Here is a 15,424-nt window from a genome sequence, read left to right as displayed (position 1 = left end):
CGTTTTTTGTCGACTAAGGTCTTGAAAGGCAATGGTTGCATATGGAAAGGATATGCAACATCAATCGTAGCCATTGGATCATCTATATGGCTTTTAATTACCATGCATTCACCATCTCTGTGACTACGAGTCGGATTGATCCTAACAGACATTGTAATTGGCTGCAAAGATCGAACCACAACAACTTGGTAATGATAAGCAGGTTCCGATGTATCCATGATTATATTTTGGTGGATAGCGAATACTGAATTAAAACACAAATAGTATAAACACCGGTAATTAACGATGAAATAAAATGAGTTTGATGAGTAAACCAGGAAAAATATTATAAATCTCTTTGTCTACTATGAGAAAGATGAAAGCTTTATTGCGTCTCTTTGTTATTATCTTCTGATCCAAAAAAACAAACAAAAAAGTATAAACAAAAAAGCGTCCTCTACTGGCAGAAACTAGGGCCTTTTAAATAAATTTGAATTTTCCCTTAATTTTCAATTGTATGAATCACGGAGCAATCGACCAGTGACTAATCAAGCTTGATAACGCATTACATGAATTATCTTAGCATGACAAATTCAGAATCATAAAAGAGGAGCATGAATATCTCTTGATTATTAACAATTATATCTCTTGTCTAACGACAAACAGGCAACAGGATAAAAATGATGAAATCAGTTATCATGACACCAACTCCCTAGATCTAACATTTAATCATTTTTTGATACTTTTCCATTTCATGATTTAGCTAACAAAGTTATCCTAAGTATCAAATAAATTAGTCATCTTGATAGTTAAATTTTAAATAAATTTGAATTTCTACTAAAATTTCAATTTTGGCGCTCCATAATGGGTTAAGAATTGAGACTCGCGGTTAAAACTGAAAGAAAAGATAATTAACTGTGTTTACTTAAATTTTCACTGTAAATTTTCTAGAGTTTGCATGATTGAACCATTTGTTTAATTAAAAGTGTGTATAACTTTGTTCGATGATTGAATGCTGAACCGCGGTTAAGTGATTTAGTGGTAAAAGCTGGTTACATCAATGGCTCAAGTAAAATTTGAGAAAATAATTTCTTGTTCTTCAGAAGATCCTGATTTCCCTGCTAAAAATATTTTAACATGTGGAGAGGTTCCTGGTGCTTGGAAAACTGCCAAAGAAGGTGAAAGCCAGGGAACGGTAGTCATTCAGTTGGACAGAAAGTACAAGATAAGTCAATTGGAGATTAAAAATGAAGCCTCTGCATTCATTGAGGTTCTGGTTGCCAATCAAGATGAGAACGAAGAGGCGAAATTTCAAGTTTTGTTATCGGTATCGTCTTTTATGACTCCCAATGAGAGTAAAAATTTATCCAATGTCAACCGTCTGAGAGTCTTTGCAAAAGATAAATTATCTCCTTCTGCTTTGAAGCAATCATTTGATTTGGTCAAAATCAACTGTACTCAACCTTTCAACAAAACTATAAAGTATGGAATTTCATATATAAAAATAATGGAAGGTGACGCTGATGACTCTTCTTCTCCTATCAGTTCAGCCCTATCAATAAAAAATAGGGTAAACGACAATAAAGATGATAATACTCCTGTATCACCACCCACCAAAGATAGTTCACCTAGAGCTGGCACTGCACCTGTAGACACACTTAGTATGCCAAATGTAAAAGATGATTCTTCACCATCGCCCAATAAGAAAGTAAAGGTTGCAACAAGAACTCTCGATAAACCTTCGACCTCTAGAGACCAGGATAAACGAAACGCCAAACCGAAGGAAAAGAAGACTAAAGTAGATCAACCTTTTTGCCAATTGATGAAAGGTGTAACATTCACTATTAGTGGATTCCAAAACCCATTAAGATCTGAAATTAGGAGTAAAGGATTACAAATGGGTGCTAAATATAAAGGAGATTGGGATAGAAGTTGTACGCATTTGATTTGTGCATTTCCAAATACGCCAAAATTTAACCAAGTCAATGGTACTGGTGGAAAAATTGTTACCAAAGAATGGATTGAAGAATCGTACGATCAGCGAAAGTTGTTGCCGTGGAAAAAATACAGTCTAGTTGATGGAGGAAGAGCTTCAAAAAAGAGTAGTTCAGAAGATGAAGATGATGGAGAAATGGACGATTTTATTGTCGATGATGACGAAGATGAAGATGAAGAAGAAGAATACGACCCAAAGACTAAAAATGAATTAGAGGATGAAGATGAAGATGTGAATGAGTTAGGACCTGTGTTGCCACAAAAATTGCGAGACAACTCCCCTCAAAGGCCCAAACAACCTACTTTAATTAATTCGCCATTACAAAATAAAAGTCCAAAAGACAATAAGGTTGATAAAGTCAAAGCAAAAAATAACATTAAAGACGAAGATTACAATAGCGATGATATTTATGATGCAGCAACAGATGAAGATTAATGCAATTAAATTTACATTGATCATGATAAAATTTTACCAATCATAACTCTAAATTTTGTTACGAATTATTGTATTATTTTTATTATAGATTATCAAAAATTTCTTAAATAGCACTAATAAAAATACATTTCAGTTAAATAATCTTATTGTAATTAATATTCGTTATCTAACCGCTGGAGTAAGTTTATCATTCTGCTTAACTATTTTTAATTATTTATTAGTTTATCATAAATTTATTGGTATAGTTTTGATTATTGTAGTAATCATTTCAAATTCGGAATTTGAATTTAAAATTTTATCCTCGTATCAGCTTTTTGGTTTTGCCGCTCAAATTTGGTTTGAAGATGTTTCTTAAGCAGACATGTTATGTTTACTTTTTTCAAAATGTTGCTGTAAATTGTTTACCTCAGCCATTCCTTTTGTGCCATCTTAATTAAATTTAACTGTATAAATCTGATGGTTTACTCTTCGAATGTAATAATGGTTTTGTGACTAAACTGGAAAATTCATATCATCATGAAAATCACTTCTATATTAAATCTGTGATCTACCAATAACCAATGGTTAATTCATATCTAAATCTCTCCTGTGTGATTAATGCTCAGGTTTGTTTATGGCGACCTTTCCGGTAAGATCATATTTTTGGTCACTGAGGAGAAGACTCAAAAAGACATTTAAATCACTATCCAATGCTAGAAATTCGAGTATTTACATGGTACGATCACGGAGAAAAATCATACCATACCTTTCCTTTTGCTTTTTCCACTTTTTTCTTTCTTTCTTTTTACAGTTGTGTTTGTTTTAATTGATTTTTTCTTCGAATTTCTTGTATTGTTCAGTGATTTAAAAGTCTTTTATGTCTCCTCCTCAGTGATCAAAAATATGATCTCACTCAATTTTCATTACTTACTCGATATCTTCAAAATTTTATCAAAAGAAATTAATCTCATCTGAACTTATTTATTTTACAGGATGCTTTCAACCCGCCTTTACTGCATTGTATTTATATTGATTTTCTTCGTTGTTCTTCTGTTTAATCATTATTACATATCTAAAAATGTGGTTGATGATTCAATCAATAGCAATATTGGAGCATCTAATGGATTGATTCATAGGCACACATCAAGTCCACCTTTCGACAGTGATGATTTGGAGAATGTCTATCGTATCGATAATCTCAAATACAGGATCAATGAGATGCTACGGATAAGAGGTTCAGTTAGCAATGAGTTAAAAAATTTGGAAAGTAAAAGACAAAAGCTTCAAAATGAAATTGCTAGTTTATCCAATCGATTGGTGGAAACACAATATCAGCTCACTAAGAAACAGTCTGATTTGAATCGCGTTCACTTCTCCGTTGCTCAAGCTGAATTTACACAGAAAGAAACAGCATTACGGAACCAACCATTTCTTGCTCGACCAATCAAGCTCCTACCTCTTTCAAGACCAGAAATTTCTTCCGATAATATCAATGACTTAGTGACCAATGGGTGTACCATGACTACATGTTTTGACTATTCTCGATGCTCTTTAACCTCGGGCTTTCCTACTTACGTTTATTCAAAAATAATCAAGAGTGAAACAACTCATCTTGCATTTGAAGAAGACGCATTTATGAGTGCATTTAGACTTAATCCTCATTATACACTTGATGGTAGCATTGCCTGTGTCTATGTTGTCTTCATTTACATCGAGGATGCAGAAATTAACATTAACTTATCTATACCATTGCTTCAATCATTTTTACATAATCTCGATTATTGGTCTGGTGATGGAAGAAACCATATAATAGTCAATTTAAACTCGAGCGTTGATATAATCGATTTAGGCATAAAACCTTTACGAGCTCTAGTCCTTCAAAGTAAATTTAATGCTAATCATTTTCGAGAAGGTTTTGATGTGATAATACCACCTTTGAATAGCAATCAACCACAATCATCAATTCAATCAAACTGTCCTGCAAGACGCAAATATCTTTTAACTTATCAAGGATCTATAAATAAATCTTTTTCAAACTTTCAAACAAAGAAATTAATTGAAACAATGAGAGCGATCGCCAATCAAACGAAATCCGATGAAATTAATTTTGACTTTAATTGTGCCAACAACTGTAAAAGCCTTTCTACTCAATCCACATTTTCTCTGATATTACCACCTTTAGAAAAATGGTACAAATCTCATCCTGAAATAATCAATGATATATTTCACCTCTTCAAAATAGGTGTAGTGCCTGTTTTAATTGGAGGTCGGGACTACAAATTGCCATTCCATGAGGCTATTGATTGGAGACGATCAGTTCTACATGTTCCAATACCTAGAATATCAGAAATTCATTTTATAGTCAAATCTTTTAGTGATTCTGATATCATTGACATGAGACGTCAAGCAAAATTGATATTTGACAGATATTTTTCCACACACGAGACCATTGCTAAAACAATATTCTCTTTTATCCGGCATCAACGTCTTGACATTCCTGCTTTACCCGCAAAGGAGGACACATATCCGTTTTTGTACAACTCTACTTATACCGTAGACAAATATTTGGAGGCATTCGATAGCGCTTTGAACCAAGAAAATGAAATCGATGAGAATCTCGGTCCAATAGAGTCTCCTTTTCCTTCAACTACCTTTCAACGCAATTTTTCACTTACTTTGTGCCATGGTTATTATCTTTGGAACTCAGCTCACCTTAATCCATTCACCCTTTATCCAAATACACCATTTGACCCTGTGTTACCTTCTGATGCCAAATTTTTAGGATCAGGTTATGGATTCCGTCCTATAGGTCAAGGAGCTGGAGGAACCGGCAAAGAGTTCAGTGAAGCTCTTGGTGGTAATTGGCCCAAAGAACAATTTACTATTATCATATTAACTTATGAGCGCGAAGCTATTCTTCTTGATTCTCTTCAAAGACTTCGAGGATTACCTTATCTCAATAAAGTTTTGGTCATCTGGAATAGTCCAAGGAAACCTTCTCCTGATGTAAAATGGCCTGAACTTGGTGTTCCCATAGTTGTCATTGCTGCTGATCAAAATAGCTTAAATAATCGTTTTAAACCATACAATCAAATAGAAACTGAAGCAATACTTTCCATGGATGATGATGCTCACCTTCGTCATGATGAAATCATATTCGGCTTTCGGTAAGTTGTTGAACCGTTCTTTGCAATAAGATGATCTGTTTGGACTATTAATTAATACTAATTTGCTTTTCTAGGGTTTGGAGGGAAGCTCGAGATAGAGTTGTAGGTTTTCCTGGACGATATCATGCTTGGGATATGAATTTTAATTCATGGCTTTACAATTCAAATTATTCGTGTGAATTATCAATGGTGTTAACTGGAGCAGCATTTTTTCACAAGGTACATTTCATTAGAAATACAATCAAATTCAAAAGCTTCATTTACTTATAAATCAATAATTATCATTTGTATTTTTTTCAGTATTACACCTATGTATATACCTACACAATGGACAAAGCAATAAGAGAAAAGGTTGATGAATACATGAACTGTGAGGATATCGCAATGAATTTCTTGGTTTCTCATATAACTCGACAACCTCCTATAAAAGTAACGTCCAGATGGACTTTCAGATGTCCTGGTTGTCCTGTTCGGTTGTCTGAAGATGATTCGCATTTCCAAGAGAGGCATAGATGTATCAATTATTTTACTTCGCTTTACGGCTACAATCCTCTTTTACAGACTCAATTCCGTGCAGATTCCATTCTTTTTAAAACCCGAATTCCTCATGATAAGCAAAAATGCTTCAAATTTCTGTAATTAACACTGTATAAACTCATTCGCTTGCCATCTTAAATAATATAAAAAACAATACCACAAAAATAATTCTTTGATATGTTTCTTGATCATTTTATTCTTTACCATTTAAACTGAAACCATTCATTCTCATTAGACTTCGTGCCAAATTCTGTTTTCACGATTTCAATATCTTATTAAGTCCGCGTTGTTTCAGGGAATTGCTTTTATCGACTCAACAATACCTTTCAACATTTCAAAATTTTCTCTTGTTGTGATTGCTCTTAACTCGCGAACTTTAAAAACACTGAAAACACTCAAGTTCACATGAAAATCTATTGAATGCTATGGACTCCTACGGTCAACGAGTTTTAATTCATTCATTCGAGTTGAAGGTTTTTAGACACTTTTTTGTAAACTTCAGCGTACCCTCTGAGATTTTAATCAAGTCGATTGCAATTTTTAACGATTTAAATTGTTATTTAATTATTATTTATATTTTATATGATTTAAACCGCCATCACATGGCTTGAATTGAGCGCCTGCGTTCTGTGAATATGTCTTGAAGATGTCTTCAATCAGTTCTTAAATACAGTTGAGTACCTTGATAATTTATATACTTTCCTACTGGATTGCTCCTGATTCTTTAGTGTATTTAATTTGATTTTATTGTGATATTTCAGTTTAACAGTTTATCATTTCATCTAACCCACAAACAGTATTGCATTTTCATGTCATCCATGTATGGTGAGTATCTCTTTCCTAGTCTCAACTGTAACTATGTTATTTGCATATTATTATGATCTTGAAAATCTCTCCTTTACGTCTTATTCTTTGTCTTAAATTTTTATTTTTGTGTCACCTTTTCTTTCTTATTTCAGCTGAAAATCAAACAGACGAACCAGAAGACCCTGTTTTTACATCATTGGTTACATCTGTATTAAAGCTACAAAATGAAAATAAAACATCCAAAGAAGCCATCAAAAAGCTGGAGGATGAATATAAAAAGGAGAAAAGAAAGATAGAAGAAGAAAAGATTTTGAACAAAGAAATTTTTGAAGAAGTTGCAAATTTAGAAATAGAAAAGTCCAAAGCTCAAGAAGAGCTTGAAAAACTTATCAATCACAACAAAATGCTTCGTGAAACCTGCAGTGGGAGCTGTCAAAATTTAACTCACAGTGCTAATGAAGTTATGGTTAAACTGAAGGAAATAATAAACTGCTCTACCACAATGAAAGACACTCTTAGTAGAATAAATCAACGATTGGTAAAAGACGGGCCTGAAACTAAAACGACTGGGGTTAACACTGACTTAAGTGGTGATGACTATGCCGGTGTAACCGTTCAATCAGATATCCCATCTTATAAAGACAATGTCATCGAAGTTTTAACAAATTCAAATTTTGATTTGGAAAGGCAAATTGAAGCAATCACTCAAAAATTCATTCCAAGTGATAGTATGCTTGTACTCGTTGATGAATGGAGGGAATTGAGACTTCAAGCTAATCGAATGAAAAAAACCATGGATTCCGCTATTAACTTTGCTAAGTAAAAAAGATACAATCAAATTTCAACTCTTCATGACTTCCATTTCATATCTATTTCTCCTCGATTGACCCTCAGTGATATGTTTCTCTCTACCTCATTCTTATACTCAATTTTCGTTCCTTTCTCTCGAGCTGTTTTTCTCGTGATTTTCAAAACCTACTTTACTCTCAACACAAAATCTGCAATTAAAATCAACGTGTCATTAGCTTGTCATATATTGTTTCTAATATTTCTAACCTTTGTTCACTTAACAATTTGGTAGTATCTAAAATGGTAGTTTCCGTGCATCAATTTGCTCTTTTATTAATGAAAATTTTTCCAACCATGACATTTTCTTGAATTTTCTGATAATCATGTGTATATAATTGACAATTAAGAACTTCATTTCGCAATTAAACACGAAATAAAAAATTGTCTGTAAGACATTGCCGACTCTTTCAATACTTGTGTAAATGAATGTTGTGAAGGAAAGTAAATGTTGAATCGATCATATGTTTGAAGATGCTAACAAAAAAAAATGATTCCAAATCAAGATTTTTTTATAGAATTCATTTATTCAATGCTAGAATGAAATTCAATGCAAAAATTCATTTTCAAGCTTGAGCTCTTATTGGCTGTTATTGTAATAATAATATCATAGAAACATAAAGATAGAATGGGGAAAAATGAAATAGGAAGATGTTAGTACAAAAATCATACATTCCTCAATAAACTTTTCTGATGCCAAGATGAGTCAAATATTGCCTAAATTAGAAACTTTAATTGGACGTATCGCAGTCGATCTTACCTGAGAATCGGATACTTGGCATCACTTTATTCTAGTATTGCAAATATTTTATATTGTGTGTTGGTTAAATGGAACTGTCATTAACACACTTTCAACCTAACAAAAGAATCACAATGCTACTAAAATAATGGACAAATAAATAGTTTTTATTGATGCATTATTTGTTTTTCAGTCTTCATGAGCTTTTCATTTTTCCTTTTTGCCTGTTCATCAAATGAAGTTTTCTGTTAATAAGAGAAAAATAAATTAGATATGGTAAAAAATAGTTGATTGAATAAATTACCTTGCTAATAAACCACCCAAAAGAGCTCCAACCCAATAAACGAGGAAATGTTCCAGAAAATCGTTTCCTTCACAATTAAGTGTCAACGCCGAGGCCAAAATGGGATTAAAAAAACCACCAGAAGTATCAAGGGCTACAATGGAAATAATTAATCAATGTTAAAACAATAAACTTTATCACACTATAATTGACATAAAATTTGATCCATATTAATTTATAGCAAATTACCTGCAAGGACTAAAGTAACTGTTACCATGGAATTGATGTAATTAGCTAGTCTTTCGTTTAATTTGAACGATTCCAAGCAAACAATACGACTAACAAAAGTGATAAACATTTCAACCAGAAAACCTTTCAGTACAGTTGTTTGTAACGCTGCTTGACATCGTTTTGTATGCAATTCAGTGTGTTCAGGAGTCAAATGGAAACACCATATAAAATCGATGTACCTAGGGAAAATATAAAAATGATTTAATCACTAAGCTGTCAAAAAATTGTCATAATAACGAAATAAGAAACAATCTAAATGTACAATTAGATGGTTTCCACAGAAGATGCTCAAACCAATGCCAAGATCAGACGAAGCAGAAACTTGGCAGTATAACTTGCTGCTTAAAATTAACTTTGAGATCTTGAAAGTTACTAAGCAAATTATTATATTTAAAAATCGGACTTTTATAAAACGATAAAAATAACCCATCATGAGTATTTATAATCTATTGAGATTGTGAGGCTAATTAATAGCGAAATACATACATTGCAGTGACATAGGCTCCAATCGCCTGACCAATCAAACGTAAATAAATTTTTGGTTGAGTTATTGGTTGGCGCAATAAAATGGCATCTTCAATAGGACCACAAGGACAAGCCTCTGCGTCGCCAAATTGATTGCACCACCAAAGGCAAGCCAAAAAGAGTCCAATGGCAAGTCCAATGTTTCCATGTCTAGTCCAAATTACACCTGTAGAGGGGGAAATCAATGCAAATAAGTAAACAAAGGGCAAGAAATAAGTCAAGTTTCATTACCTAGTTCAGCACAGCCAGAGCACAGTTCAATGGTTGATATAATTTCCCAAAAAAGCAGGGCGAATTTTCGAGGTAAAATTGGTGATAATAATTTACGAAGAATCCAAAATAAAGCTGCATTGAGTATCAAAATTGAGTAAGGAATAGCCGATTGCAACAAGTTATCCATTCACAAACACTGGATGATTGACGATACAAACTTAACCTCAGCTGATCCACAGCTCAAACCCTTTGAAAGAAACTCCTTGTATCCTGAAATCTTAAGTCACTTATTGAACAATCGTGTTAAAAAATGATCACCAGCTGATTATCAATTATAATATTGAAACAAACAGTGATTATATTCAAAAAAGCTAAATAAAGCGAGTTCTTGAAATTTTCAAGTTTGTTGCAAGTTCATATTGCTCACTATTCGGTATAACTTTCAAGTTAGTTCGTTATTTTTTCTCTTTCTCTCCTTCTATTTGTTGCTCAAGGATTGAGTTTCTCTTTTCATCACCATCATCATAAGCTTACTATTTAAAATATATTGTTGAGCTGAATTAAAACGAATGCCAAAAATGTGAACAGAACTGCTCATCTCGAAAAATCGCTTTGCTAGCTATCGATAAAACAAGAAAACAACTATTTAGATGAAATTTTACAATCAAAGATTTTACTTTATCAGCTTTATTGGTCATTTGAATGACAGTAAATAGTTCATTAATCGTTATGGACTCAGAATAATGAACAAGCAATTCTTTAATGATTAATATCATTAGCAAGACCGTTGATAGGATCAGTTTTAAATAAAAACATTATACATTGAGTAACATCAAGTTTCCTCGGTGTTTAGAGAAATTTAATATTTATTTAACTTATTTATTTTGTATATGATACAAATTAAGATTCAATCAAAGTTAAAAGTTTTGGGTTTAATTGAAAAAGTGAAATGTTGAACAAAATGTACTTCGAATTTGGCGGGTAAAATTTTGTGACTCAAACTCGTTTTCTTGGATAGTTACCATAGTTTCTGGTTACTAACAATATTTACCAAAATAGCAATGTTTTTTTCATATTTAAATTGAATCCAGTTAGATTTTTCGTGCCGATTTCATTTTTAATTAGTGTCAACAGCGTTTTTCTTCAGTCCTGGTACATAAACAACTTTTATTTGATAATTTGCTTGAAAACACTTTCAAAGTAACTTTGTTTTTGTTTAATTCACCATGTTAACTGCTTCCTTTTTGTAAAATCACTGTTCGTGAATCTTTTGAATTAAGCTTTGTTTTTACTGACAATTAAATTATTCTGCTTAAAATTAAAATGACTACAAACAAGAGGATTATTTATGTCGGTGGACTTGCCGATGAAGTGGATGAAAAAACTTTGAATGCTGCTTTCATACCATACGGTGATATAATTGATATTAATTTGCCTATTGATTTTGCATCTCAAAAACACCGAGGTTTTGCATTCATTGAATATGAATCAGCTGAAGATGCAAGTTATGCTATCGATAATATGAATGACTCGGAGATCTACGGTAAAACAATCCGAGTTAACATCGCCAAGCCTTTGAAACTTAAGGAAGGATCAGCTCGACCAGTATGGTCTGATGATCAATGGCTCCGTAAACATTCTGGTGTTGCCGAAGAAGCTAAAGACGACGCAGAAAAGGACAAAGATGGAGATGGAGAGGTAACTTGAATAATTTAAATTGTAAAATTGTAATAATTTTATTTGTAATTTCATTGCAGGATGACGACAAGATGGATGATGATGATGTCGTCAACACAGATCTAGATTCAGAAAAACAAGAGGTTGCTCGTTTAAAATCCAACCCACAAGTCTACTTTGATATACGAATTGATGGACATTTCAGTGGACGAATCAGAATTATGCTGAGAAAAGATATTGCCCCATTGACGTGTGAAAATTTCCGATGTCTATGCACCCATGAGAAAGGTTTTGGATACAAAGGAAGTGTATTCCATCGGATAATTCCCAATTTTATGATTCAAGGAGGAGATTTTACAAATAATGATGGAACTGGCGGAAAGTCTATTTACGGGAAAAAGTTTGAAGATGAAAATTTTATTCTCAAACACAATGTTGCCGGTTTACTTTCAATGGCTAACTCTGGTGCAAACACAAATGGTTCCCAATTTTTCATTACGACTGCTAATTGTGAATGGTTAGATAATAAACACGTAGTCTTTGGACAGGTTGTCCAAGGGCTAGAAGTTGTCAAAAGAATCGAAGCGTGTGGAACTAAATCAGGTAAACCAACGAAAAAAGTTGTTATTGCCAACTGTGGTGAACTTGTATAGTGTATTTCATTCAAGTTTATTAAAATTTTACTTTGATAATCTTTACATTGTCCATTATTCCATAATTGTCTCATTAATCCATTTTTCAATTGACGATTCCACAGCTTTATAATCATCTCTGAAGTATGAAGATTGTCATTCACCTAATAAACATTCACGATTTATTAAAGAAATTATTTAAAATATTAGTTGTTCTTCCATAATTTAACAATTAGTTTATTTATGTTTAGTTAACAATAGAAACTTTTAGAGGGAAAAAATGTTGGAAGCAAAAAGTTGTCATTATTGTCGCCATTTGTTTCCATAGTAACAGTAAGTAAGAGAAAGAAGTAAGAGAAGAATAGACTAAATTCTATTTCTTTTTGTTAAGTAAGTGATTTAGTAAACTACTTTTGCCAGTTGAACTTATCTTTCTTTTGTTATTTCTTTAATTAATTAATTAACTAATTTTGTTTTATAAATTGTAATAATTGTTAAATATTGAAGTAAAGTAATTATGTCTTCTGGATCTCGCCAAAGGAAATCATCTTCATCTGGACAGGGTGATAGAGTTAAACAAAAGTTCCCGGACAAATTGTGGAGTGTTGTTTGTGATGACAGTGAAGATTCCTGCTTATGGACTGCTACTGGAGAATCCATTTTGATTAACAAAGGAAAGTTTACTCAAAAATTTTTATCCAACTCGAGTCGCCTTTTTCGAACCAGTAATTTTAAATCTTTTGTGCGACAATTAAATCTTTATGGATTCCGTAAAGTTAACAAAATGAGAAGAAGAGACTATGAAATTTGGTGGGAATATCGTAATGAAAATTTCATCCGAGATCGTCCTGATTTGCTTAAACTTATTAGAAGAAAAGCTTCCGTAGATGACATGGACGATATTACAGAGCCAAATCGACCTGTTAGGAGACGACGAGATCCAAGACGGATTACAAAAGTATTCAATCTTCGGTTAGCGCAATTTGACGATGATCCTGATGAGGAATCAAATGATGACTGTGTGCGAGAACAAAAAATTGACTTGGTGCCTAGCAGGTCTCAGAATTCCGAGTTAATTTTAGACTTTTTTGAAAAAAACTCTCATGTAGGTTCAAAAAAAGACTATTTATTGTCATTTATGGGTGATGAATCGTGCTATGAACTTTTTTCTGATCAAGAAATTGAAGATTCTACTAAAGAAGTTGAAACAATTATAGCAAGGATGGATGCTATTGAAGGCAGTAATCAAATAAAGGACTATTCAATGCGAAGCCTAACTAACGAAGTAAATGATGATAAAGACGAGAACAATAAAGAAAATGAAGATAAAGACGAGAATAATAAAGAAAATGAAAGCCAAGAAAAGACTGGAACGGTCGCAAGAATGGATTACAATAGCCAAGAAAAGGAGCGAATGTTCTCTGATGATTCTTTTGTGATCAATATTCCGCTGTCACAAAAGCAAATTATGGATGGAAACGATTCTTTCATAACTGTCTCACTGTTTCCAGATTTACCATCATCTCAGGAATACAATCCAATGCTAGGAACTAGTGATTCAGATGAGCTTACGTACGAAACCAAGTCCCATCTTTCCTTTACACCAACATATCCCCTTTCACCATCATTGTGATTTTTTTTCAATCGATAAAATCGGTTTATTAAGGATTACATTAATTTTTTTTCAAATTTTCAATTAATTAAATCATTTGATCATATATTTATATATATAAATAATTATCACAATGCAGCGCACAAGCTGGAGCTTGAGCAAATTAAATGTCTAATCTAAATTTTGTTAAATAGAAATTGTTATCGAAATCAAATGCACTGCAATAAAATATCTTCATGAATCATTCAGATTGTTACCACATTTTCCTTTAATTACACATGCCAAAGTAACAAATGATTGGTACTGTCATCGCGCCCCACCGAATCATTGTGTCCAAAGTTTGAGAAATCTTCGTAACCATCACCTCCAGAAATTACAAGGATCTTAGAAGCTTTAGAAGATGGATTTGGGTTCGGCTGACTTGAGGATCTTTTTGAGTGAGAATAAGATTTGGAATGAAATAAGTCATAATGATGATTATGGGGACTGGAAGCTGATGATGGTGATGATAATTGACTTGATGGAACGTCGACGGTTGTCAAGAAACGTACATGACCAGTATGTCCATGAGGTATACCTATTGGTAAGTTGAGAAAGAAGAGTTCATTAATAGTTGGAATAAACAATTTCACCAATTAAATGAGTTTGCCTGGTTAATTGCATGCATGAATGTAATCAGAAAGAAGCCTCAATTAAATGTAACTTGAGTATGAAAATCATTCTGAAAGCCACAAAATTCTGAACGTTAATTTACCACAAATCAAGAAGGTAAACTCTGAATTAAATGAAAGAGAGGGGAGTTGTGACCTTTTATATAAAAAAAGTTAACCGTTCATGATTGTACCAGTTAATTTTTCTCAAAAACAAACTAATATTTCTTTTCAATTAGATTACAATTTAACAGAAAAGATATGGAAGACTCAAGATTGAACGATGGTGATGGTAACTTAACGAGATACAAGGTTCAACTCTTCTTGTTTTCTCTCTCCTTTCTGGTGATTTTAGCCTCAAGGCTTAGGAATTGCATTATTTTTATAAGAAATGAAATATAGCTGATGGAATATACTCTTCAATGGGTTGGGCAGTTTTACAAGAAAACAATTACATGAATGTTCACAGTATCCAATGGATAAAGATACAAAGATAGAAAACTTTCATCAAAACATTTTCATTAAGTATTTCAATCATCATGATATAACAAATCATAAAATTTCAATAATGAGATTTATAACTCACCTGAAATATTTGGGCAATGATCAATTGAAGTTGTCGATGGAGTTATGTGAGGTAATGGAAGTGTCATGATGATCCCCGCACTGGTTCCAATCCAGAGTAAATCCTTACAAGCCAACATAGCAGTAACCCGAAGACAAGCCGCTTTATGTTGCCTAATAATTTCATCACAAGCTGAGGAAAAAATGATCAGATAAAGAAAAAAATAAATTAATATCGATACACAAACAAAAGAGCGAAACAGTCAGATCGATAGTAGATAAAGAGAAGCAAACCAAGATGAAATAAACTATGACAATAAGTGTGAAAGGGCTGAAACGGTAAGATCAAAGGAAAATGAGAGATACAGTAGGGTTACCCTTAACTTGATAGAATTTCGTGTTGGCGCCACCTATTGGATCAAGCAATTTAAAGTCATTTAATTGTAATTTTTCAATTGTTTCAACCAAAATAATCAAAAATTTAGTGAAAAA

General features: G+C 32.7%; 7 protein-coding genes across 8 annotated transcripts in view; 5 read left to right on the top strand and 2 right to left on the bottom strand.

Annotated features, from left to right (window-relative positions):
* Positions 1–671: 671 nt before the first annotated feature.
* Positions 672–2,551, top strand: XRCC1 (DNA repair protein XRCC1). Its single transcript, XM_015934093.3, has one exon. The coding sequence runs from the start codon at positions 1,040–1,042 to the stop codon at positions 2,408–2,410; it is 1,371 nt and encodes a 456-aa protein (XP_015789579.1). The 5' UTR covers positions 672–1,039; the 3' UTR covers positions 2,411–2,551.
* A 250-nt stretch (positions 2,552–2,801) lies between these two features.
* Positions 2,802–6,261, top strand: botv (exostosin like glycosyltransferase 3). 2 transcript variants are annotated; one of them, XM_015934092.3, is made up of 4 exons: positions 2,802–3,015; positions 3,382–5,556; positions 5,631–5,775; positions 5,857–6,261. In XM_015934092.3, the coding sequence occupies exons 1-4, from the start codon at positions 3,008–3,010 to the stop codon at positions 6,193–6,195; spliced, it is 2,667 nt and encodes an 888-aa protein (XP_015789578.1). In that variant the 5' UTR covers positions 2,802–3,007; the 3' UTR covers positions 6,196–6,261. The 2 variants fall into 2 exon arrangements, with proteins under 2 accessions (XP_015789578.1, XP_015789577.1); XM_015934091.3 differs by having other exon boundaries at positions 2,802–3,038.
* Positions 6,262–6,791: 530 nt separating this feature from the next.
* Positions 6,792–8,140, top strand: LOC107366481 (uncharacterized). Its single transcript, XM_015934096.3, has 2 exons — positions 6,792–6,918; positions 7,053–8,140. The coding sequence occupies exons 1-2, from the start codon at positions 6,903–6,905 to the stop codon at positions 7,721–7,723; spliced, it is 687 nt and encodes a 228-aa protein (XP_015789582.1). The 5' UTR covers positions 6,792–6,902; the 3' UTR covers positions 7,724–8,140.
* A 491-nt stretch (positions 8,141–8,631) lies between these two features.
* AQP (aquaporin) lies at positions 8,632–10,319 on the bottom strand. The gene is made up of 5 exons (XM_015934095.3): positions 9,816–10,319; positions 9,546–9,750; positions 9,018–9,238; positions 8,790–8,922; positions 8,632–8,730 (listed from the first exon to the last, which is right to left on the bottom strand). Exons 1-5 carry the CDS (start codon positions 9,982–9,984, stop codon positions 8,682–8,684), a joined length of 777 nt encoding a protein of 258 aa, XP_015789581.1. The 5' UTR covers positions 9,985–10,319; the 3' UTR covers positions 8,632–8,681.
* A 525-nt stretch (positions 10,320–10,844) lies between these two features.
* Positions 10,845–12,166, top strand: cyp33 (peptidylprolyl isomerase cyclophilin-33). Its single transcript, XM_015934094.3, has 2 exons — positions 10,845–11,495; positions 11,555–12,166. Exons 1-2 carry the CDS (start codon positions 11,121–11,123, stop codon positions 12,125–12,127), a joined length of 948 nt encoding a protein of 315 aa, XP_015789580.1. The 5' UTR covers positions 10,845–11,120; the 3' UTR covers positions 12,128–12,166.
* Positions 12,167–12,623: 457 nt separating this feature from the next.
* Positions 12,624–13,962, top strand: LOC107366319 (uncharacterized). The gene has a single exon (XM_089268335.1). The coding sequence runs from the start codon at positions 12,624–12,626 to the stop codon at positions 13,737–13,739; it is 1,116 nt and encodes a 371-aa protein (XP_089124461.1). The 3' UTR covers positions 13,740–13,962.
* The window catches only part of LOC107366407 (uncharacterized), a 35,964-nt gene continuing 34,279 nt past the window's right edge, over positions 13,740–15,424 (bottom strand). Inside the window, exons 15-16 of the mRNA XM_015934009.3 lie at positions 14,955–15,125; positions 13,740–14,295 (exon numbers count right to left, since the gene is read on the bottom strand). Of these exons, the coding sequence (XP_015789495.2) occupies positions 13,991–14,295; positions 14,955–15,125 (476 nt within the window). The 3' untranslated portion in view covers positions 13,740–13,990. The remainder of the gene's footprint in view (positions 14,296–14,954; positions 15,126–15,424) is intronic.

The sequence above is a fragment of the Tetranychus urticae genome, chromosome 2, assembly GCF_039701765.1.
Source record: "Tetranychus urticae isolate SD_2017Ah chromosome 2, NJAU_TeUrti_SD_1.0, whole genome shotgun sequence".
NCBI lineage: Eukaryota > Metazoa > Arthropoda > Arachnida > Trombidiformes > Tetranychidae > Tetranychus > Tetranychus urticae.
This window is presented reverse-complemented; position numbering and strand designations above follow the sequence as displayed.